Source organism: Zootoca vivipara, chromosome 5 (genome assembly GCF_963506605.1).
Source record: "Zootoca vivipara chromosome 5, rZooViv1.1, whole genome shotgun sequence".
Taxonomy (NCBI): domain Eukaryota; kingdom Metazoa; phylum Chordata; class Lepidosauria; order Squamata; family Lacertidae; genus Zootoca; species Zootoca vivipara.
Window position 1 is genome coordinate 32,365,195 of NC_083280.1, and position 25,600 is coordinate 32,390,794.

Consider the following 25,600-nt stretch of genomic DNA (forward strand, 5'->3'; position numbering starts at 1 on the left):
ATGTTTCATTCCCTAGAGTAAGTTCATTAAAATCTCCTATCATTGCAATTAGCACATTACTGACTGCTTATCCTATTATAGAATTTAATTGCACTTTGGTAACACCAAGTAGGTTCAACCCTAAAAGCATTTAATATACATTCCTTGTTTCAGGATTCTACAGTTTTGTCTGTGGAAATGTGTTTACCGCAATAACGCTGTTGGTTGTTTCTCCCTTCCTCCAAATTCAATTATATGCAATTCCACAGATATTGAACACTTACATTAAAAGATCATGTCACATTCCTGATCTTTGCATAATGGTATACATCAGGGGTGGCCAACTCCGAAGAGACTGCGATCTACTCACAGAGTTAAAAACTGGCAGTGATCTACCCCCCTTTTTTAGGGAGGAGGAAAGCCCCATTTTTTAGGGGTTCAGATCAAAGTTGTTGAGATTTTTTAGGAAGGAGGAAGGCCCATTTTTAGGGGTTCATGTCAGAGTTGTTGAGCTTTTCTGAGGTGGGAGGAAAGCCCTCTTTTTGGGAGGTGAAGGGCTAAAATGTTGAGCATTTTTTAGGGGAACCAAAGTTCTTGAGCTTCTTTGGGGGGGGAGCCAGTGATCTACCAGTGATCTACCACAGGCGTCCAGTGATCTACCAGTAGATCACGATCTACCTGTTGGACGTGCCTGGTATACATTTAACACAAACCAGGATTGGTCTTAACTATCATATTTATAATTATGATACAACTTCATTCGACATATTACTTGTCCTCCTTTACCAATTCTAGTTAATCTTTAAGCACGTGTTCTGAATCATTTAGCTCTGTTCCTTTTTGTAGCATCAAAAATGAACTTCTGTTTTCTAGCTGGCTATCTTGACAAAACCATCGGATAAGAAAACTAGGCTCCATAATAAGCAATTTATAACATGAATGTGTCATTTCTTTTAACACCTCTGAATGCAATTATTAACACTGAATCCATAGTCAACATACTTGCATTTCAGAAGGATCTCACTATTGTTGAAGGAGCACACAACGTGTTAAAAAATGGGGGGGCACTATTCTCAAACTGAGCTGGCACTACAGCTAATGTTACAGAAAGATAACTGACAAACAGAAAATATATCAAACTGTTTTAAGAATGTGAGAGGATGAATTAAGAGACAGGGAGAATCTGTGGTTCTCCTTGCCTCAAAACACCCTGACATAGGAGAAAAAAAACTTATAATGAGTTTGATTGCATTACAGCCCATTATCTAGCCTAAGATGTGGCAATGATAGAGGTGGAAAAAGCATTTTTTCCTCCTCAATCATTGTCCAGAGGAGCATATCTGAGTGCTGTAGGGCCAATTACCATCTGACCAAGGTAGACTTTCGCAGGACACACTGAGGGTGAAATTGTTTGGCCTTTGTGGTTAACGTACAGCATCACTGGGTCCCATCTTTCTAGATGTCTTTCAGATATTGGAACCTGAGAATACAGATGTGGTTGGCACTTGGTCAATTCCAGCTGACCACTGACTAGCAGGGAAAATATGTCCAGCTCAGAAGGACTGTGGATGAAGGACTCTGCCCGAGCAGCTTAATGGACTAGACAAGGGTTAATAAACTGAGATTCAACCCAGACAAAACTATTTGTGGAAAAGGACAAATGCCGGCTCCCTCGACCAGTAAAACAAGATGAGAGCCACAACCCCAGAGTCGTTCGCGACTGGATTTAATTGTCAGGGATCCCTTTACCTTCACCTAGGTTAGCTAAGAGACCACCTTATTCTGAATACGCCTAGTTTATTCTGTAAGATCATCGTCAGAGGCAAAGTTCCACATGTCCCTAGCAAACAAAGTGAGAAGATGGAGAGGGCCTTCCCAGTAGTGGAATAGCTTCCAAAGATGCTCACTAGATGTCTTCCTTTTGAAAATCTTTTATTTACTCAGACTTTTTAAACAGCTTGTATTATAAAACAGAAGTAGAACAAAGCAAGTTGTGTGGGCTCTTAGTAATTAAGGTGCACTTATTTTATACAGTCATAACCCAGTTTACGTCCGCTGCGGTTTGAGTACTCTCGGTTTGAGTACTCCGCGGCCCCAGAAGTGTTTACTTCCAGGTTCTGTGGCACGCGCATGCGCAGAAGTGCTCTATTGGTGCTTCGTGCACACGCGGAAGCACCGCTCCATTTAAGTACATTTCGGGGAGCGAACGGCTTCCCAGAACCAAATGTGTACTTAAACCAAGATACCACTGTAATCTGAGCTGCTAACTGATTTTATTTTTCCTTTGCTCTAAAGGAGACCTTTTAAGGTTGCATTTCATTGTCTTTATTGCCTTTAAATTATTGTATTTTAATGTAGTTTAGTATTCTTTGTTGTCTGAGTCGACCAGAGAGTTTAAATTGATGGGCACACAAACAAATTCAGTAAATAAAATAAGGCTCCATTATTTATCTGTACTTTCATCATGCCTTGAACCTTTAGAAATCTTTATGCAAGAGATGGAAACCGAGGAGAGCAGAATGAAATCTAGTATTTTGTGTGAACATATAGACTTGTGGCTACGGATGCAAATGACTCTTTTAAAGTACGTACGTCTCTACTTGAGCATGTGGAAATACAATGCAGAATGCCCATGGACTTTTTATGGATACTTGCATCCCACTGAACTAATAAAGCTTAGAGAGAAATGATGAATCCAAAACTTTTACCTGTTGGGCACTAATGTACAATCAATGTCTGGCCTTTTCGTTTTGGGAATGGCATAAAGAGGATATCGGTCCCCATGGCGAATCAGCACATGAACAGAATTCAGTTTAAAATAGTGAGGTGCATGACCTATAAAAGAAACATCAAAATTGATCCAAAACAACAACCATCAGTTTTAGAAGTCTAGAATTCATCAAGTTCATATATTCAGCTACATACGCAATACAGTAAAGGAAAAAACATATACCGTAAGCTGATCTTTACAAGTCAAAAAATAAACAGAACATAAAGACACACAAAAGCAAACATACAACAACAACAACAACAACAACAACAACAAAGATGCCTTATTCTAATATGCTATAAACTGTTAAAAGACAAGAACAGTGGGGGGGGGGAGATACTAAAATGGGAAAAGATTTATCAGTTATAATTGTCCATCTAGAATTCCAAAAGATTATTTAAACATTCCAAAAGATTATTTAAATGTTCCAATTCTTTCAATTTATTTATCAATCCATCTTCTTTGTCTTAAATATACACACAAACGTAATTTTGTTCAGCTTTGCAAGATGCCAGAATTTAATGTGTCATTTACGTAAATGAGGAGTTTCTTCTCTTCCTCGACCTTTTCTGCAAGTTACAGTGTAGTCCTATACATGCATACTCAGAAGTAAATGCCATTGAATTTAATGGTGCTTCCTATCTGACTCAGCACAACTAAGAGGGCCTCCTCAGATTACTGATTGCTCTAGAGCCTATCTTAAAAGGTGGTATATATTTTAATGTCCGTTTGCAATGGAGTGTGTTGCATTCATGTTTCCAAGACCATCCAACCAGCCAAGTGTTGGAAACCTTTGTTAAAAAAAGAAACCCAGAAGCTTTCTTATTAGGTATTATAGGAGTGGACCTACCAAAATTACAAAAGAATTTGTTTATGTATGCAACAATGGCCGCACGGACTTTAGTAGCACAATATTCGAAAGAAGAAGGTGTCCCATCTAAAGAAGATTAGCAAGTTAAACTTATGGAATATGCTGAAATGGCAAAACTGAAGATGAAATTAAAGAGGAAGAAGATAAGAAATTTCAGGAAGAATGGAAGATGTTTCTTGCATATATACAGAAGCAATGTACACAGGTTAATACATTAGCAGGGTTTTAAGATCACTTGTAATTTTATTATGAATGGATAATGCATGATTTAAATATGTTACAAATTTAACAATGGACATGCATTATCTTTATAAATAATAGAACCAAGGAAGTGATTAGAGGGAATTCAATTTGTTTTGTTTTGTTTTGTTTTGGCATTGCTGTTTTGTTTTGTTATTGTTATTTTTGGAAAATCAATTAAATGTTTTTTTTTTAAAAAAAGGAAACACAATGGCGTATTAGAAGAACCCTTGGTCTGATCCAGTAGGACTGACTGCAACTGAACCAAGCATAATTAGGTGGTGAGGCTTTCAAAGCTTTGTTTTTTACTTTATTTACTATAGTAGCTCGCTTCTGCCAGAAATTTTTTTAAGAGCACTCTTATCAAGAAAACATGCATTTGACATTAAAACACCAGTAATTACACAGAAATAGAACAGCAGACACCAATGCTATAACAGGTTTACCTTCCATACTGCGTTCAGGTATGTTGGGAATGTTACAATAAAACTGGGCTTCGAAAATGGGATCTATGGCAGGTGTCTCCGTCAGAGTATCAGGCATTATTCTCTTTCGATTCTTGGAGCCAAGATCATCTTCTTTAACAGGGTTAACAGGGATCAAGTGTACTAAAAATACAAATAAGCAACATTCACGTCATTTTGCTATTGTTGAATTACATTAGTGCTCTATCATTTGACTCAAAATATAAATGCAAATGTTTTCCAGGATATCCCTATTACATTAGGCATACCATAAGTGTGACACACAACAAGGGGTGGGGGATTGGAAACAGGAAGAAAAGAAAAGAAATGTGCAACCATCGCTACTGATGCCCTGCCACTGAAATGTTTTCCACCCCACTAGATTAACCTACCGTATATTCCGGCGTATAAGACGACTGGGCGTATAAGACGACCCCCCAACTTTTCCAGTTAAAATATAGAGTTTGGTATATATTCGCCGTGTAAGACTACCCCTCTTCCACCGCACCGCACACCAAATAAAAATTAAAGAAACATCAGATTTGATTTCAATATGGTAATTTTAATTCGACAGTTTCCCTTTAAAAGCCTTCAAAATCCTCCTGTTCATCATCTTATGTCATAAGTATATCAATGACATATTGTGGTCTATAAGGCAACTTCCTATGCTCCTGTGGGGAGAACTGGGTTTCATTGAAACTTGATGGCCTTTTCTCCACATCCTTTCCTGGGAGAGCTGCCCTTTCACCACCGCTTCTCTCCCCGCCCCGTTTCAGGGCTCCTTCCACCCACCCAGAAGGCAGCAGAGCAGAGAGGCAACAGCCTTCTCCTTGCAGGAAAGCCTTCCCGGGTGGCTGGGCAAGCCGAACGCACCCAGCTCAGCCCCCTCTTCCTCTCTAAAGCAAGAGCACCTTCCACCCACCCAGAAGACAGCACTTGCAGAGGAGAGAGGCAACAGCATTTTCCTTGCAGGAAAGCCTTCCCTTTTGTTCCTGCACACGGCTTCGGGTGGCTGGGCTGAGCGAGCTATCTTCTCTAGGACTCCTGCTCAGTTCCTTTTAACCCCTAGCAAGTCGAGCACACCCAGCTCAGCTCCCTCTCCCTCTCTAAAGCAGGAGCCGACAGTGCAAGAAAGCTTTCCCTTTTGCTCCCTCCCCCCCTTTCGTTCCCTTTTGTTTGTCTGACGGCTGGGCTGAGCGGGCTATCCTCCTCACTTCAGGCACCCCCGTGTGCCGATGAAGAGGCGCTAATCCAGTCAAAGCCATGAGGGAGCCGTTCGCCCCTGCGGAAGAGGAGCTAATCCAGGCAAAGCCATGAGGGAGCCGTTTGCCCGTGCCTTCGCCCCTGCGGAGAGCAGCCCTCTCCCGAGCGCGCGCTTCTTCAGGGACTCCTTTAGGGAAACTGTGCCATGCCCCACGGCCGTTTTTGAGCTCCCCCCACCATATGCGGAGACTGCTGATTCTAGTACCCGGCGTTTAACACGGCCCCCCAACTTTTGAGACGATTTTCATGGGTCAGGAAGTCGTCTTATACGCCAGTATATACGGTAGCTGATTTCTGGTGCAAGTACAATCTACCATATATTTCAAAGTATACCTGGAATCTCTGCCCATCTGCTATCCTCCCCAACCCTACTCCACAGTCCTACAATAGCACCTTTAAAAGGTGCTACAAATTCATAATATGTTCTATAGTTACACAAAAATACAAATACTATTAATAATAAATGGTCCTATTTATTATATGCATTACAGTGGTTACGATAAAAGCTACTTCTGAAGAAGGAAAGACCCATGCAATAAGCCAAATTAGTATTACAAACTTGCATGTCTTACTGTTAAGACATTAAGATATATTTACTTTTTGTTTGAAGCATAGTTATCAGAATAGGAAGCAATGTAACCATTACCAAAAAAAAGCATATAAGGAAGAAAGCAGCTGCAGCAAAATCATCAATTTTAAACCATTTACCTAAAATTAGAATTAAAGAAAGGAAATCTGTTTCCCATTTTCTTTTTCCCTTGCAAGCACGAACGGTCCAAAAAGAGTATGCAAAGAAAGCAGCCATTTCAGTCTGGAATTTTTTTCCTTAGTGGTAGCCTTAAATACAGACTGTTCTTTCAGTTCCATGCAACCAAACTGTTTAAAACTTTTTCACTGACGTAGGAAGTAGGTCACACAGCAAATATTTTTTTTCAAGTTACGTGGCAATTTTTCATCAGCATGGAAGAGAAAATATGCATAATAAGAACTATTCAAAGTTCATTATCCCTCTCCCCTAAAGAAGGGTCTTGTGGTTTCCAAATTTTGCAAAGTAGTTTTCACTAAAATACACAAATACAGAAAAAAGTGAAACACAAGGAAGAGACTACTGCAATTAGCACAGAAGCACATTAAAGGGTGGATATATGCTAAAATAGAGGGGAAAATAAATGGTTAATTAAGAAAACCCACTGGCAGATATTATGCCCCCCCCCCCAAAAAAAAAGACCAGCCTGGAGGAGACAGATAAGGTGCATATGGATTAGACAGCTGAATGGGTACAATGCCAATGTTGCCAATTCAGACACAAAGCAAACCTGAGAATGCACTGCAGAAAATCTTACCATCTGCTATGCCAATTTAAGGACTACTATCATGCCAGACTCAATTATAAAGTTGTATATTTACGACTACTTAACATCTTTTATGTCAATTGCTTGAGAAAAATGAAGGACTCATAGAACTTCAAGTCTTACAACTAACGCTGCACTCCACCTAGTACTAATGGGGAGTAAGCCCCACTTAATTCAACAGGACTTACTTCTGAGTAACATGATTAGGATTGTAGCATAATTCTAGTCATATGATGTGGTGAGCTCTGAAGCAGTATGAGCTTTCTTACACCACAATTCCATCCATTTGTCTGCTTGGAAGCAAATTTATTGGGGCTAACTTCTAGGTAAGTGGGGCCAGGATTACAGCCTGTTAGCATGCCAGTACATACAGACCACTGGGGGATGTTTTCTAGTTGCTATCTTTTTGAAATAATTCAGCTTTCATATTGCCAAACAAGTTAGCCATTGGATACACTGTCTGTTGTTCTGTGGCATTTCGTTTTGCCTGCCTTAAAATAAAAATCAATCGATATTTAGTTTACCAAACTATCACAGTTTACCCTTACTGAAATGAGTGGGAAAGTGAAACTAACTGGACTCTGTCAGATCTGAGAAACAGGAGAGGGAGAATAAGGTAAATACTTCGCCTGCATCAAAAGTTCTGTTTTTGTGTGGTTTTACTGACTCACAAGCACTGAAATAGGATGCCTCCCCCCATTTTTATTTCTCTCACCCTGTATATTTCTGTGGGTACAAAGTGCATGCACATTCACACATCAAAGAACTGTTGCTCCCAATGAGGAATTTATTTAAATTAGCACTGTGGAACCCAATGTAGCACAAAAACTTATAAGTTAGACCAGTAGTGCCCAAATCAAACAAATCCACTGGAACGGTTTCCTAAGCATTATGTTTGGTCTCTTGCTCTCTGCCATGAATGTATGAAAATATTCACAATGAATGAAAAGAAACAAGCAGAAACACTGCTGACTGGTAATCATCATCATCATCATCAAGAAGGATAGCCCAATTTGTTGTTTTCTACTAGCCCCCCCGGGAACCAATCTGGATCTATTTTTGGCAATGCAAATGCAGGCCTAAACTTAGGTCTCACTCCAGACTGGGGCGACAGTGGAGGGCAAAGGATTATTTCCCGTTGCTCGGTCCCAGCTCCTGCCCAAGTAGCAGTTTGAAAGCACATCAAAGTGCAAGTAGATAAATAGGTACTGCTCCAAGCAGGAAGGTAAATGGCATTTCCGTGCGCTGCTCTGGTTCGCCAGAAGCGGCTTAGTCATGCTAGCCACATGACCTGGAAGCTGTACGCCAGCTCACTCAGCAAATAATGCAAGATGAGTGCCGCAACCCCAGTCGGTCACGACTGGACCTAATGGTCAGGGTTCCCTTTACATTTACTACTCCATTACAATAGAGATCCAAGGCTTATTGCCAGCATTGTCAAAAGGAGAATCTATTCAGTTTAATGAATCCTCCTTTGGCAATACGAACTGAAGGTGCAGGGACCTCAGTCCAGATCAGAACCACGGCAGGGAGCAAAGAGTTAAACCCCCTCTAGCCCCCATTTTTATTGTGCTGCATTATCTAGCTGCAGGTCTATTTCCTATCAAAGTGAGAGAAAACAGGGAGAAATCACAAACAAAACTTCTTTGAAAAGTACGTCAATTCAAAATGTGTTGTATGTTCAAAATGAATGATCTTTAGTATATTTTGTGCTTAATATGACCTTGCATAATTCATACAAATAGAAGACACCCTCCAAAAAAAAAAAGATTACTAGATAGATCTTTCAACTCTCCTTGCAGAACAGGGAAATAAAAGGATCTAGAGAAGCAGATGAAACCAGAAATAAAGTAACATTGTTCAAGTATACACTTTATTTAAACAGAAATGCAAACAGAGAATGAAACTGTTTACTGTGTTTACATTTTGAAATACAGGAGATTTCAAAGTAAACAAATTGCAAAAGAAATACCTACATTTGCACACCTGACAGGAGACTGAGCAAATATTTTTTTGCCAAGTCAATCAGGCAATAAATGTGCTCCAGCAGCTTTAGAAGCCTCTCGGTTTACAGTAAGAGAGTTACAAATATCACAATATTGTGACACTATAACAAGAGACTTTTGTGTAGTAGTTAAGTCAACAAATTCCATTACAGTGGTGCCTCGAGTTACAAACGCTTCAGGTTACAAACTCCCCTAACCTGGAAGATTTACCTCAAGTTGAGAACTTTGACCCAGGATGAGAACAGAAATCGTGTGCTGGCCAGGCAGCTGGAGTAGGAGGGGAAGACAAAGCGGGAAGAAAAGGCTTTGAGTTGATGGGGCCCCCTCTTCCCATCCTTGAACTCCCTGGGAAACCCAGCAAACCTGCTGCACCTGAAACTGACTGTAAAAAGTGCAGCTGAATGGGTCACAGCTTTGGGCAGCCTGAGGAAGTACCATTCACCTTGGGCCTGCCCATAAAAAAGCAAGTTTAGAGTGAGAAGCCAGGGGAATGCCTGCTGTTTCCAGGAACTCTTCTCGCTGTTTTTGTTGGACCCTGAGAGAGAACCCAGAGGCTGAGAAGGAGGGTGCGTCAGAAGGAAAATGAACCTATATTCATTTATATATATTTGTAACTTGGTCTTAGTGTAACCTTTTTATATGTAACTGTATTTGTGTAATGCTTTGCTTAAGCTGTTTGTTGCTTCTTCAGTTTTCTGTACACCACTTAAGAGATATTTTGAATATATCAAGTAGTATAAAAAAGGAGGAACTATTAAAATGTTCTCCCTATTGTTCCCTGGCAACAGAGGCTTGCAGTCACTACCTGAGAGGCACTGACTTCAAGCCTGATGGACTTCGCTGCACTACAGAGTTCCTTGTGGAATAGCCAGCCTCAGAGAAACAGCCTCTGCTCCACAATTCATTGGTGTCAACGGGAGTCCCCCCTCCCCAAGGTGCACAGCAGGAAAATGTTCCTGGTTTTCATTTCAATCATAGATTGGAATGAACCTTCCTTGTGTACTATGGTCCCAATTAAAACTACCTCCCGCACCTAATATTTTTGGTTTTTAAAAAAGCATAATAACTGTTACTTACATCTTAACACACCCTATGCATTTTCACATGCCTCCTACCGGTTAAGAGAAACCAGACAATATTGATAATTTTTACTAAACATACACCAGCATTTTACAATGCATCCCCCCCCCCGCCCTGAAAATGAACTAGAAATTGCATTCTTATCTCACATGCTAATATGTGTTCATGGATATAAACAGCAATCTTCATCCCGCAAACATGTCTTATGCTCAAGGCACAACACAGGAAGTACTGAGCCACTTTCCAACCATTTTCTTTTAATTACCTCTATAAACATTTGCCCAGGGGTCTAAAGATAAAATTTATCACCAGCCATAGCAAGATTCCATCATTTTAATCCTCCTTCTGAAAGACATTAGCAATATCCACATGTACCAATGAGGCAGATTACACAGTGATAAGACAGAACAGTATGATTGCTTTTCAACGTGCAATACTTTGCTAAGAAACTCTGGGCTATCATTAAACATTTGGAGGACACAAGACAGACAAACACACCGCAGTAAACACCCATAAATTATGGCTTCTGAAATTATTTGCTGTGTATCTAAAATACAGTAACAGAAAACAGATTTGTAGTTACATTTTTAGAAAGAAAAGAAAGTGCAGTAAAATGATCCTTAAGGGTGAATAATCGTACTGTCATGCGGCATACAACTCCAAACAAGATAAATTTACTGGGAACTGGGGTGTCTGGAAAGCTCTAACACAAATGGCAGTAATTATCCCCAGTATTAGTCCAGCTAAGATGAATTTCAAAGTATGGCTACACTGAAATTGCAGCAGATCGCTTTTGCTTACCAAGCAATGGAAGTTCAAACAGAAGTACAGAAGAAAACACATTGGCTAAATAACAAACTCTTCCCATGAATTATTTAAAATCTCAGAAAGACCAGACATGTGTCATATCTCTGCCAAACTTTCCCAACATTTCTCATTGCTTTCTTTCCCACACATACCAGCTGAGACCCCATCTTAAAATTTCCACTGTTCCCAATGGAGCATTCCAACTATGTTTGGGAACCTACAATGCCACCTGGAGTGCAAGGATACATGGATTTTACAATGTCCTGAACAGATTTACCTTTCAGTTGAGTGGTCTTTTATTACACATTGAATTCAAGGTAATGAGACAATACAAATAGACACTGTGACGAAGTGAATTTACCAACTTGGGAGATTGGCCATAGCAGCTGCCTAGTCTGTCTAAGGGGGAAGCTCCTTCCTTCTTAACAGATTCCAGGAGTAGAAGGCAAACATAGCACAACCATCTCTGGTGATTAACTCCTTGGTGGCTGACTCTCAGGCCATTAGATCTCAGGAGAAGAAGCATTCAGTGATGAGACAACTGATCTGGTATACGTTCTGTACAGTACTCTACAGCTGTTTTGCTCTTTCAACGGCCATTAGGGAAGTAGAAACACTTAAGTATGACAAACTTAGTTGGTCTCTAAGGTGCTACTTAGTTGGTCTCTAAGGTGCTACTGGGACCCAGGTGGCGCTGTGGGTTAAACCACAGAGTCTAGGGCTTGCTGATCAGAAGGTCGGCAGTTCGAATCCCTGCGACGGGGTCCCAGCTCCTGCCCACCTAGCAGTTCGAAAGCACATCAAAGTGCAAGTAGATAAATAGGGACCGCTCCGGCGGGAAGGCAAACGGCGTTTCCATGCGCTGCTCTGGTTCGCCAGAAGCAGCTTTGTCATGCTGGCCACATGACCTGGAAGCTGTCTGTGGACAAACGCCGGCTCCCTTGGCCTATAGAGCAAGATGAGCGCCGCAACCCCAGAGTCGGACACGACTGGACCTGATGGTCAGGGGCCCCTTTACCTTTAAGGTGCTACTGGGAGGATTTCTTTATTTTGTTTTGAGCATATTTAAAGTTTAGTAAGTAGGTTTGCTTTTTTGTGAAACTGCTCCATAAGGTTAACTTCTGTTTTCCTTCTGTAACCCATTCCCTTTGAGTCTATAAAGAAAACCCATTGAGTGCTTAGATAACCCCATTTTGTGCTGTCTTCAACAGAGTTGCTGGGATTGCTCTCTGAAACAGCTCTCCTTCCCTTTCAAAACTGCTTACCAAGTAAGAATTCTTAAGAATTTAAAATGTGCCGCTGGTTCTGACAAGGAAATGTGGTGATGGCAGTGAAACTACCCAGGCTAGAAGTAGCCAAATTCCCATTTCCCATATTCCCATTCACTCAATCATTGGGGAGGCCCCTACAGGTATATACTTGAGGATGGTACCCATCAGGAGACGCATATCTGTTCAGACTGCATGTACAGCAGACATCCAGACTGCTGTGCAAGCATCACTAAACTAGCATTAAGTTTAAAAGCATGTTCCCATTAGTTTCTGCAGAGATTATTCCACACGGCAGGAGGAAAATTAAATATGTGAAAAGTTTATCAGGATTTTTTTTCCTTTGCATTCTCTTACAGAAAGTAATTCAGACAGTAGTCCTACACCTACTCACTTCTCCTGTTTGAAATTAATGCAAAGCACCGACAATCCCACCTAATTATCATACATAAAATATAACTTTAGCTCAATAATTATAACCCCTTGGTAGAAGCCTGAAAAGCAACTGACATGTGAAGCCAATAGATAAAGTAAAACAATGTAACTTAAATGTAATTCTGCTTTTTATATTTACATTTTTGCAGGATTTACAGTCTTGCTAGGAACATGCCCTGCATTTGCTAAAAGTGCAGCAGAAAAAAATGTGAAGATTATTACTAAACTAGCAAAACCTGAATTCCAAATTAAATTCTACCTGTGGAAATGTGAATTATTGACAAACTTTGGACAGCCCAACAAATACAGTAATAGCAACCAATCAGTGAACTTTATATGATAGTTATACTTATTGGGATTTCACCACCCAGCAACAGTTAGCTAGGCTGGCACAGTATTATGGCAAGTTATAAAAGGAAATTGACATTGCTTTAAGCAAGCCTATATCGGACAGCATATAATCATGCAATGCACTTAAGAGTAGTTAGTGCAAAGGAATTACCAGTTATCACCTCATATCAGTCTTGAATGGGATCCCATTATATTCTTCAAAACCACATCTCTTTTTCACCTAACCTCCCCATTGCCTATATAGAGAATGCTTACATACTTAATATGTACTACACAAATATATCATCACCCCATCATCACCCACTCCCCCCAAGACTCAAATGTATACAGATTTGTAGTGTTCATGCAAAATAGGTCAGTGCACACATTATCCACTTAGTAGGATGTTCTATTCACTACTACATCTTTCTTTAGTCTAGGATCTAATGCACTTGAGCTCTACATCACACTGTGGCAGAACTTATTGGGTTGACTTGTTTTCTCTAGGAAGCAGCAGCTAAGTGACATAATGAGGTGTTACAGCTTTCCTGTTCTCAAACCAGGTGAAATACAGTCAATTAAAAACTATTCCCGAAATTTAAAAAAATACTTGCAGCGATTTAGACTACCAAAATCCTTGTCTTTCTACTATTTCAACATGATAATGGATCTGTCCTGGGAGCTCAGAGTCTTCAAAGGAATATATTGTAAACTAAGGGAGATTTCATTGTCTTGTTAGCTACTTTCCACATTATTAGCCTGAAGCCATTTAACTAAACAATAATACAACTGCCGTTTGCATCTCCCACATACATACAGTAAATCAACTATTCATTCTAGCTAATGAAAGCTCTAAAATACACCCATTTTCTATGTTGCAGAAATACAATTATTAAGCCACACACAATTATTAAGTCACCATCAAGCAGGTTTGCAATGAAATCACCTAAAATCCATACTGGAATTAAATGTACCCTGTTAGCAGCCCAGTCTTCCATTTAATGTGCACACTGTATCTAGTCTCCAAGACTAACCAATTTATAAAAATCCACGTGGATGAAATTGTGATAGTTCTTTCAGAAAAGAAAACCAGAAACTGTCCAGACAGAGGAGCAACAGCAAAAACAAAAACCTAGCTCTGTAATAGTTCAGGAAACCTAAAGATATACAATCTTACAAACTATAGAAAAATAATTGTGCCTCTGCAAACATGTGTGCATGCATGTGCATAACTACGTGCCAAGAAGTGTGTCTGTACAAGTATATCATGGTAAAGGTAAAGGTAAAGGGACCCCTGACCATTAGGTCCAGTCGTGACCGACTCTGGGGTTGCGCGCTCATCTCGCATTATTGGCCGAGGGAGCCGGCGTATAGCTTTCAGGTCATGTGGCCAGCATGACAAAGCCGCTTCTGGCAAACCAGAGCAGCACATGGAAACGCCATTTACCTTCCCGCTGTAGCGGTTCCTATTTATCTACTTGCATTTTGACGTGCTTTCGAACTGCTAGGTTGGCAGGAGCTGGGACCAAGCAACGGGAGCTCACCCCGTCACAGGGATTCGAACCGCCAACCTTCTGATCAGCAAGCCCTAGGCTCAGTGGTTTAACCACAGCGCCACCTGGGTCCCTTTTTAAGTATATCATGGGGGAGCTGTAAATAAAGGCTATAAATAACCAGAAGTAAAATTAATTACATTAAATTATGACCCCTATAAAACTTGGCAGTCCTTAATATTAAAAAACTATATATGTATAACATCAAAATTCTAAGTGCATCTGAAGTGACACAAACAAATGAAAGGAGGCAGAGGATGGAATAATTTGCATCAAAGGGTTCTCATTTTTTTGGCTGTCCTCTTCAACCGTTCAACATTTAATTGGGGAAATGTCTGCAGGAAAATACTCAGGAATCCTGCATAGTCTATATATTTTCATCACACAAGCATGAACACATACACACAGAGAGAGAGACAAAAGAGCCTGTTCACCCTATGAAGGGATGCAGTGACCAAGTATTTGGTTAGCACTAATCATAGTTTGTTAAATTCACACAACACAACAAACTGTTAAGCAGACCAGGGGCAGATGAGGAAAGGTGGAAGGAGCATGTAATCCTGTGCATTGAACATTCCTAGTCCTCCAAATCATGGTTCTGGTAATTGCTCATGTAATGACTAGACTGAGCCTGTATTTATTTTCAGAGTTCAAACAGAAACAATGTGTCTTTAACCAGCAACTGTGGTGTAGATCTTTTCTCAACCCCCCCCCCCCCCCGTATGAATCTCTCTCTCCATGAGTAATCTTTGAATATGTTAAAATGGTTCCTGAAATAGCATTCAAATGAAGCATATATGCTTTTCTGGCAGGAATGCTCTTATTTTAGTCTAAGCTCACACATTGTCAAATACACCATTTCAGCCTATGCTAAAAAGCAGCTGCCGTTACATGAAAAAGACTTAATTTTTCGTTAAAAGGTGTACAGCCTAGGTTATTTTCTTTTTCCTGTGTTTTCTTTCTGAAAAATTCACATAGCCTACTTGCATATCTAAACTGAGAGTGGAAACTATGGGTACTTCAATTGTTACAACTGACTTCCAAAATTCCAAATATCTGTGAATTTTCTGAGGCATAAATAGAGCACAGGATTCCTAGCTTTCCAGGAGAGCATTCCAAACTATGCTTTATCACCACCAGAGCAAATTATGCTAGTAGAATTTACCCCCAATCCAAACTCAATTGAACAGTTGCGACTACCCAAGCCTGGCAGAGAGAAAACAAAACATTAAAAGACAGTTTGACTTACAGCACCCTGTTTGCCAGCGTAACTGCCATTGGGTTGCTAGGTCACTTGATTGAGCTGGACAAAGTTTGGAATGGGAGTAAGTCTCCCCTCCCCCCCGTCCCATCTTGCCTCTCCCTGGAATTATCCTTTTTTCACACTGTATTTCCTCCATATATAAGCAACATGTTGACGGAGATGAATCTGTCATAGTGCCAAATTCAGAATTATTTTTTAAAAAATACTTCTTTCAAATCTTTCGGATTTGAGAAATAAAAGCGATTCTAAAGACAGGAGTGCCTGGCGTGCTATGGTCCAGGGGGTCACGAAGAGTCGGACACGACTAAACGACTAAACAACAACAACAACAATTATTTTTAATGTACATGTGTCACCATTTACAACTGAAATGGCTTTATAAGATGACATCTTGCTAATTCTAGTCTGTAGCAAAACATTTGCTAATGCAGACAGAATGTTTTACTATGTTTTTATATACCATATTGGCCTGAATATAAGCAGCATTTTTTTTTTCAAATTCCAATCATGAAAATGTAAAGTTTGGCTTATATTCACGACCTTATGCTGCAGGCAAAGCGGTGCGGCTCCCACTCCTCCCAGAGAGCAGGCCAGGACCATGGGGCAACGGCGCCCGTCATATCCGTGGCTCCCAAGCCGCTGAATTTTAAAGGCAAGGCTTATTTGAGGGTGCAACTTATATTTGGGGCAATACGGTACGCTGGAAGCTGCCCACAGTGGCTGGGGCAACCCAGTCAGATGGGTGGGATAAAAATAATAAATTATTATTATATTATAATGGAAGGAGGACAGAAACTGAAAAAGTCAAGCAAAAGGAAGACAGAAAGTAGGAAGGCATGAGATATTTGTGAAGAAATAGAGGAGTGGGGAAAGTTAACAAACATTAATAAGGAAAAATTGTATATGTAACACTGCAACAAGGGTTTTCCTCCTTTCCATCAAGCAGATTAGCAAAGGAGCCAAATGAATAAATAAAAGCAGCTATACTAATATAGGTTCATTGCTTTACCAAAGGGGCTGGAGGAAAAGCATGGAATGATTTGATAAAGGTTTATGAAAGAACAAGATAACCTCAGAGTGGAATGATAGCCAACATGCTGTGGCGTCCACAAAGAACAAAAACAAACAAACAACCAGTCATAATTGCCACTGTGCCACTATGACCATTAACAATGGTTAACCGATGCCTGTATTTAACTTTTTAACTTTGTTTGTTTGTTTTATTCCTGCAAGCTGTTGTGGCATATTTTTATGACGTAGCAGCATGATAGTTTTATGAATAAATAACAGCTGAGTCATGGAGTACCCATCCTAATATTAATGTAGGTCAAACAACGGCAGGAGAACATTAGAAGGCACAAGTGTAGTGATTAACATAGCCTTCACCTACTTCCAACCTGGTCCAGATGTTTTGAACTACAACCCCCATGAGTCCTAGGCAGCAGACCTGGTTCGGACTTATGGAATTGTAGTCCGTAACAACTGGAGGCTGGCAAACACCAGGCTAACCTATAGGAAGTATTTGGTGAGGAAATGTGTATTTCTGCACTCACAGAAATAGTACAGCAACAGGATCTTCAGCCATCAACAAAACCCTTATATATTGTCTGTTGATATGTACTGCGAAAAAGAAATAGGTTTTAAATAAATAAGAGAAGAGAGAAGAAGAAGAGTTTGGATTTGATATCCCGCTTTATCACTACCGGAAGGAGTCTCAAAGCGGCTAACAATCTCCTTTCCCCGCCTCCCCCACAACAGACACCCTGTGAGGTGGGTGGGGCTGAGAGACTTCAAAGAAGTGTGACTAGCCCATGGTCACCCAGCAGCTGAATGTGGAGGAGCGGAGACACGAACCCGGTTCCCTACCGCTCTTAACCACTACACCACCCACCCACCCCGCTCCACATTCCCTTGCAGCAGTTCTGATATAATATGTGCATCGTAAGTATGACTCCTGAGCACATATGTTTCAATTATAAATGGTCATCCAAGATGCATTCAGCTGAAAATATTGAACTAAAATGTTAATCAATACAATTTGCTTGCAGACTATCTCATAAGCTGAATTCATAGACAGCTGCAGCTCAGAGGTCATCTTTGAGTACGGTCTGTGAATGATTCATTTTGAATTGCTTTCCCATGTCTACTTACTGGAAATCTTTGCAAGAACCCAACCATGGTCACAAATTGTTAGGGTGGAATTGTACGGTAATTTGTAGCACTTGCTACGAAGCAAGAAAGCAACACATTGTTTGAGTTGTCTGTGTCAAGTCCCCCGAACCTCATCCTAATAATCTGCTACAGACGCTTTGTTTTCCCATACTGTGGAACTTGCACAAGAGAAAACAAACACAAGCTTATCATACCAATAATGTACACTTAGCCAGTGAACAGTTCTGCCAAGAGATCCCAAAAGTGGAGTTTAAAGGAAGCAAGATCTTCAGCAACTCTACTCCCAAGAAAAATATGGAATATGAATACAAATAGACAAGAGAATACAGTGGTACCTCGGGTTAAGAACTTAGTTCGTTCCAGAGGTCCGTTCTTAACCTGAAACTGTTCTTAATCTGAGGTACCATTTAAGCTAATGGGACCTCCTGCTGCCGCCACGCCACCGCCGTGCGATTTCTGTTCTCATCCTGAAGCAAAGTTCTTAACCCGAGGTACTATTTCTGGGTTAGCGGAGTCTGTAACCTGAAGCGTCTGTAACCTGAAGGTACCACTGTAATTACTGTAATTCAGAACAAGCCATCAGCAGAGGTGTGGTGCTGAAGTCACTCAACATACAGTATCAAGGCACATGCTAAACATGAATTAAGAGACATTCTGCCAATGCAAACATCAAAGCAGTCAAAAAGCACTGGGGGGGGGGGTGTAAGGTGATCTCATAGGTAAACTGGTCCCAAGTTGTTGTTAAGGGCTTTACAGTGCTACCTTGGTTCCCGAAAGGCTTAGTTGCCGAACAAATCGGCTCCCAAATGCCGCAAACTCAGAAGTAAGTGTTTATTTGGAAGCCTAATGTCCGACGCGGCTTCCGCTTGAGTGCAAGAAACACCTGCAGCCAATCGGAAACCACACCCTGGTTTTCAAATAGTTTCGGGAATTGAACGGACTCCCGAAATGGATTAAGTTCGAGAACCAAGGTACCACTGTATATACTAATAGTAATAATTCTTTGGATTTAGCCTGGTAGCAAATCAGCAACCAGCGCAGATCTCTGCTATACTGATGTCGTATGCTAACAAGGCCTCACTCCTGTTAGCAATCATGTTGCAGCATTCTGCACTAACTCCAGGTGCCAGATGACGCACAAGGGAAGCCTCATATCATGGTTCAAAGATACCAACTCCTATTATGAGAAATATGTTCTTTAATGAGGTACATAACTCAAATTGCTTAAGTGAGCATAGAAAATGTATTTTAAACTAGAGATTTAATACAGTGGTACCTCTACTTATGAATAACTCTACTTACGAATGTTTCTATTTACGAATGGAGCTCCGTCCGCCATCTTGGATGCGGTTTAGATAGGATTTTTTCTACTTACAAATTTTTAGATAGGGTTGCTTCTACTTACGAATTTTTTCTCCCAATGCATTCCTATGGGATTCGACTTACATTTTTTTTTACTTACAAATGTGCATTCGGAACGCATTAAATTCGTAAGTAGAGGTACCACTGTACTTGCTCCTTCTGTTGAAACACTTCAGCACTGCATTTATCTATGCCATCTATAAAACAATCTCAACAGCAATCCCACCCCACCCCCCATTCCACAGAGCACAGAAATGTAAATCTTTGCTTCATGTTGACAAATCCATATAAAACATGTTACGTAAGGTGGGGGACGGAGGGGAAAGTTTAGTGAAAAGGTACATGATTTGAATAAAAACGTTTTAAAGTTTCATGACATCTCCATGAATGGTAGTAAAATACCACTATCGGAAACCCTAGGAAGGCATTGCTAATCCGTGTAAGAAATATTGAGATATATAGGCCAGTGGGCAAACTCAGTAAAAAGCAGATGCCTAAATTCCTAAAAGCAAATTTGCTGCACTACCAGAGTTTAAAGTACAAAAGGTAGAGTCTCTATATAAATGGATCACAGTCAATCAGTAGGAATATCTATTTGTTTAGCAAAACATGCCAAATCAGAATCAGTAAGAGTCCATCACAAAAAGGCATGCTGTCTCAATACACAAGGGCTGGTTCACATATTACATGGAAAAGAGATTATAATCCTTTCCTTCTACAAAATAAAAAAAATCCTTTAAGGTAGCACCTTAAAGACCAACTAAGTTTTTATTTTGGTATGAGCTTTCGTGTGCATGCACACTTCTTCAAATACTGTACTTTATTTTGCTTTGACTCAGACCAACACGGCTACCTACCTGTAACTAGAACTTTCCTTCTACAGTTATTTAAAGAAGTCTAAAAAAGCCGAGACCTGTAAAACTAGCAACAGTCACCACAGTTTGAATTAATCAATGGAAAATCTTCTTGAGATAAGTTTTTCCACAATCACATAAGCAGATATCTAGTCAGCCAAGACCAGCACCGAAGCAACTAACTGTTTGAAACTATATAAGTATTTACAGCATGACAACCCGGAAAAAGAGTTTGAGTTGATCGTATTACTGCTAATTCCACATCTAGCTTCCAAGATAAATAACATTTTCTCCTTTTCCCCCAGTCTGTAACCAAGCTTTTGTTTGAGAATCACCCTGACATTTTATGCTTTACTTAATTACTCAAATTGTAGAAAGAGTCACAGTTAATGCATTTCTATTTAAAGAAAACAAGAGTTCTTAATACAGTATTTTTTTAAATCATCAAGCAATTATCTGAAAGCCCATAAGACAGGGTGGTGGGGAGGGCTTTTCCTTCAATCAGTCCAATTCACATGTGGCATTAAAATGCATTTAAAAACTAACCATGGCATAACACAAATGAGCAGCATACAGGTACATGCATCTCAAAAGTTCCTGATGAGCCCTTTTCGTGCCCCTGCCATGCAGAAAGAATAACAGAATAATAGAGTTGGAAGGGACCCCAAGGATCATCTAGTCCAACCACCTGCAATGCAGGAACATGCAGCTGTCTCATACAGGGATTGAACCTGCAACCTTCATGTCATCAGCACCATGCTCTAACCAACTGAGCAACTTTGTGTTCTGTGAAAATAAGTGTCTGTGGTATGTTTCTCCAAGAAACCTTTGGGAATTGCTCATGGTTTGTTGGAGATAAACAACCCACAAGCACTGGTTTGCATAATACAGTGGTGCCTCGCTTAACGAATGCCCTGCTTAACGAAATTTCCGCTTAACGAAAGGATTTTTCGAGTGGAGGTTGCCTCACTAGACGAATTCATTTTATGAAAAATTCGTCTAGCCAATCACGGTTTCCCATAGGAATGCATTGAAATTCAATTAATGCCTTCCTATGGGCAAAAAAAAATTAAAAAAAAATTCAATGCATTCCTATGGTATTCGCTAGACGAATTTTTCGTTATAAGAAAAGACCCGTGGAACGAATTAAATTCGTCTAGCGAGGCACCACTGTACAGAAAGACAGCCACCGACTTATTTCTCCTCTGGATCACATCAGGAACTTTGTAGAAGTATGCACTACTGTGTGCACATAAAGTTAAAATGACTTGATGTTACATGCAAACCAGGAAATCGCCACAATCAGCATGACTTTGGTCAGAAGCTGTGCAGAACTCATGTTTCTAGAATTGAAAAAGTGGTGGCATTCATTTCCCATTCACATATACAGCTTGGCATCAACTTCCTTTGAGCTACACTCAAATACGTGGCTTATGAAGAAAGGTTGGGGGCAAACAGAAAGAAGGCCAAATTTAATAGACGCCATGGTGAATGCTGTGAGGCTTTGCACTTCTCACATAATGTGAACGAGGTATACTTACAGAATTGTAGGCTAAGGCTCAGAAAGGCTAACAAGGCTGCCAAGGCCAACAAGAGCAAAAAACGATTTCGGAAAAGCATTATTATTCTTTCTGCTACTTCTTCATGATTTCACCTCCATAGTCAGATACTTCCTGTCAACAGAAATACAAAAAAAAAAATTATGCATTAGAGATAACCCTCACCCTTTTGAGAAAAACTGAAGCTCCAAGATTAAGAAAAAAAGACATGGTTTCTTTCTTTTTAAAAAATTCTTTTTAGTAAAGTATTATTAAAATAACAATTTCCGTAAAACAAAAAAAACCAGACAGAAAATATAAACATTTATTCTATGCAGAAGTCAAAAGAATATTCACCAGAACCTACCTTGCTACCCTATACTATTAATAATCACTTTATTACTACTATGACTTTATTACTGATTACTGAATTAAACTAATAAATTAAATTCCATTTTCAATTGATACTTTAGAACAGAGGTAGCTAATAATGTGGTGCCCCCTCCAGTTGTTGGCTCCATCTCCCATTGGCCTCAGCTGGCATGGCCTATGAGAGATGCCATCCAGGAACAGCAGGAGGATATCACCTTTGTCATCCCTACCTTCAAATAATAAAGAGGCTTTGCCTTGCTTGAGGAAGCAATGAGTTCCCTTTGCAATATTCAATAAATGGTTTCCAGCATACCAAAAAAAAGTCATCCTGTTGCCTCCTCCTTTAAGCCTTTCTTTTCCATTTTAAGTTTATTTTTCCCTGAAAGCAAATTCCCAAACTTGTTCTTCACCTGTAGCCCTTTACTGGGAAATAAAGGTTTTAATACATAACTATTCAGCAAAATTCACTAAGCTTGTTTCAAAATGCAACTGAGGATGGATATTTTGAGCATTTCAAAAATAATACAAATAATTCCAAATCTTGCTTTGTACTATGCAGTTAGGAAAACAGTGGGTGGTATCCAACTATTCAGAGTAGTTACACTCAGAATAGACCCATTGAAGTAAGTGGGTTTAAGTAACGTAAGTAACTGTTTAAAGGCTAAATCCTATGATTCCTGTGAGGTCATCCAAGGGGCCAGAGGAAATGTCTGGATCTCCCTCTCTGTGGGCAGAGAAGGTGGTCCACCCTGAGAACCTCCATCCCAGCCATCACAGAAAATGTAAGGACAGTTACTGATACTCCCTCACCACTGCTGAGGGTAAAAAGGAGATGTTCTGGGGACATGTAATACCATATTTTTCACTCCATAAGACACACCTTTTTCCTCCTAAAAAGTGAGAGGAGATTCTGTGCGTCTTATGGAGCGAATGCCTGGTCCCTGTAGCCGAATTGCCCAGGGGCCAAAGGCAGATCGTGCCTTTTTTTTTTTAAAGAAAGAGCTAAAGACTAACAAGAGGGAAAGAGAGTGTTGAAAGGACCCGCTCAGCAGCTGACTGCAAGAGATTGAGGAGGGAGATAAGGGAGCTAGCTCCCTTCCAGCCCCACCCAGGCCCCAATTGTTGTCTGCAGAGGGAGGCTGCTTGTTTCCCCAGCGACATGTGACTGGCTGATTAGATTATCTGTCTGGAAACTGTAGAAATGGGTCCCTTTCCTTTCCTAGAGAAGCTGCAGAACTGTGAGTTGAACCCCATAAAAACAGGATTTCCCCCCTTTGCAAGGTAAGCTCAACAACTCAAAAATGGAGCTTTCCCCCTTTGCAAAAAAGATGCACAACTCTGAGCTGACCCCCCCCCCAATGGGGCTTTTCCCATTTGCAAAAAAAGCTGCACAACTTTGAGCTGATCCTCAAAAAAATGGAGCTTTCCCCCTTTGCAAAAGAAGCTTCCTCAAATATTTAATTGGGGGGGGGCAAAGGCACCTAGGCCTCTAGGAGTTGGCTGCTATGCCTAGGACAATTCAAGAAAGCAAAACATTTTTTTCTTATTTTCCTCATCTATGGTCGGGTTTTAGGATGTATTTTAATTGATTGCCTGATTTTATGGTAATGTGTTATACAATTAATGTTAGCTGCTCTGAGCCCGGTTTTAGCCAGGGAGGACAGGGTATAAATTATTATTATTATTATTATTATTATTATTATTATTATTATTATTATTATTATCATTCATATTTGAAGGTCACCAGAAGTATATAACTGCTAGCAGGGAAATACAGCTAATATATTAAGATGTGTACGGCATGAGGCTATATCAACAAAGTTGAAATTACAGATAAACACTTAGACAACAAGGGAAGAGTGGGGAGCTAGGCTGTAACTAGGCTCCCCACTTGCAGAATGTTCTCCCCAGGGAGGTTTGCCTAGCAACTTTGTTACATATTTTTAGGTGCCAGGCAAAAAGAAAAAAATCTTTCTCCCAGGCCTTGGGCTAATGAAACAATCTATGGCCTTTTAAACTTGGGGGGGGGATTACTGTTTTGTTTGTTACTATGTTACGTATTTTGGTGTATTCATACTGTACAGTGGTACCTCGGTTTATGAACACAATTGGTACCGGAAGTCTGTTCATAAACTGAAGCATTCATAAACTGAAGCGAACTTTCCCATTGAAAGTAATGGAAAGTGGATTAATCCGTTCCAGACGGGTCCGCGGAGTACTCAACCTGAAGCATACTTAACCCGAAGCATGGGTGTAATTGGTTCCAGAAGTCTGCTCTTAAACCGAAGCGTTCATAAACTGAAGCGAACTTTCCCATTGAAAGTAATGGAAAGTGAATTAATCCGTTCCAGATGGGTCCGCAGCGTTCGTAAACCGAAAATCCATAAACCGAGGTGTTCATAAACCGAGGTTCCACTGTACACTACCCTGTGATCTTCAGATGAAAGGCAGTATAGAAATTTAAGAAATAATAACTGTGCCATACACTCTCTTTTTTTATTTATTTATTTATTTATTTATTTATTAAATAAAAGCAGCACATTGCCTCAGAACTATGCACGGGCTGCATTTTTCCAGGGAGTTCATGACCATCGATTAATTTGAGGAGACTTTGTCTACCCAACCTGAGCTGTTCTACAAAATTACAGTACCACACAGGGCTCTCTAAGCACTACACTAGATGCTTAAGGGTTCCCTTTATGGAGCAGGAGGAGAAATGTTGCATGTGAAGCCCCTGTGAGACAATGAACACTGCCGTTATGAATTCTAATCTTTCTGGCACTCCCTTTTCTTTCTACGAATACTGCTGTCAGCCAGAAGCTGCCTAGCAAAAGAAACCACATCACCATCACTTGTGAGTCCTTTCTACAGAAAGCTACCAGATTGTTTAAATTAATAGACACATACAATAACAAACATGAAGCAGTCTTGAGTTTACAACCTGGATCTCCTATAATAGAGGCTACCAAAAAATTATTCTCAGTAATGCAGTATGACCCTGTGATTTGACTTAGTCATATCAAGTGACATAATGGTGCCCTTTTAGACTGTGGAACGTAGACTTGTGTAGAGAATTTGGTCAAGCTGCAGGTTTAGCAGTTTTTGCTTCAGCCACCATACAAAACAGTATTTGGTCACTTCCATGGGGGAGACAGAAGCAGCGCAGCGTTCTGCTGCTTTAGAGCAGCAGCCTCCTGTCTCGCCCAGAGTAAACACATTATTACACTGAATCACTGTGACAGCTTAAATGAATTGATTAAAATGGCTTGTCTCCATAATAATCAATAGCACTCTTCAAAGTCTGCCTCCATGAAATTACTGTACTTATCTGGTGTGAGAGATCAAAACGATGCAAGCTGCCACAGAGAGAGAAAGAGAAACAGTAAATGAAAAAACTCACCACTGTAAGGAAGAAAGTAAACAATACAAACATTTAACAACATACAGTGGTGCCTCAACTTACGAATTTAATCCGTTCTGAAGGCACCTTCGTAATTCGAAAAATTCGTAAGTCGAAAAACGCCATTGGAAACGTGATTTCCCATAGGAAATGCATAGGAATGCATTGAAAACGGAAAAATTTGTAAGTCGAAGCAACCCTATCTAAAAATTCGTAAGTC

General features: G+C 40.2%; 1 protein-coding gene across 2 annotated transcripts in view; it reads right to left on the reverse strand.

The window, feature by feature from the left end:
• Positions 1-25,600, reverse strand: part of PXYLP1 (2-phosphoxylose phosphatase 1) — a 63,405-nt gene that overhangs the window by 14,029 nt on the left and 23,776 nt on the right. The window contains exons 1-4 of one of the 2 annotated variants that reach the window (XM_060274560.1): positions 21,612-21,650; positions 6,296-6,648; positions 4,307-4,468; positions 2,688-2,814 (exon numbers count right to left, since the gene is read on the reverse strand). In XM_060274560.1, coding sequence (XP_060130543.1) covers positions 2,688-2,814; positions 4,307-4,468; positions 6,296-6,392 — 386 coding nt within the window. In that variant the 5' untranslated portion in view covers positions 6,393-6,648; positions 21,612-21,650. Of the gene's footprint in view, positions 1-2,687; positions 2,815-4,306; positions 4,469-6,295; positions 6,649-21,611; positions 21,744-25,600 lie in introns of those variants that run through there. The other variant, XM_035133174.2, reaches the window with a different exon arrangement.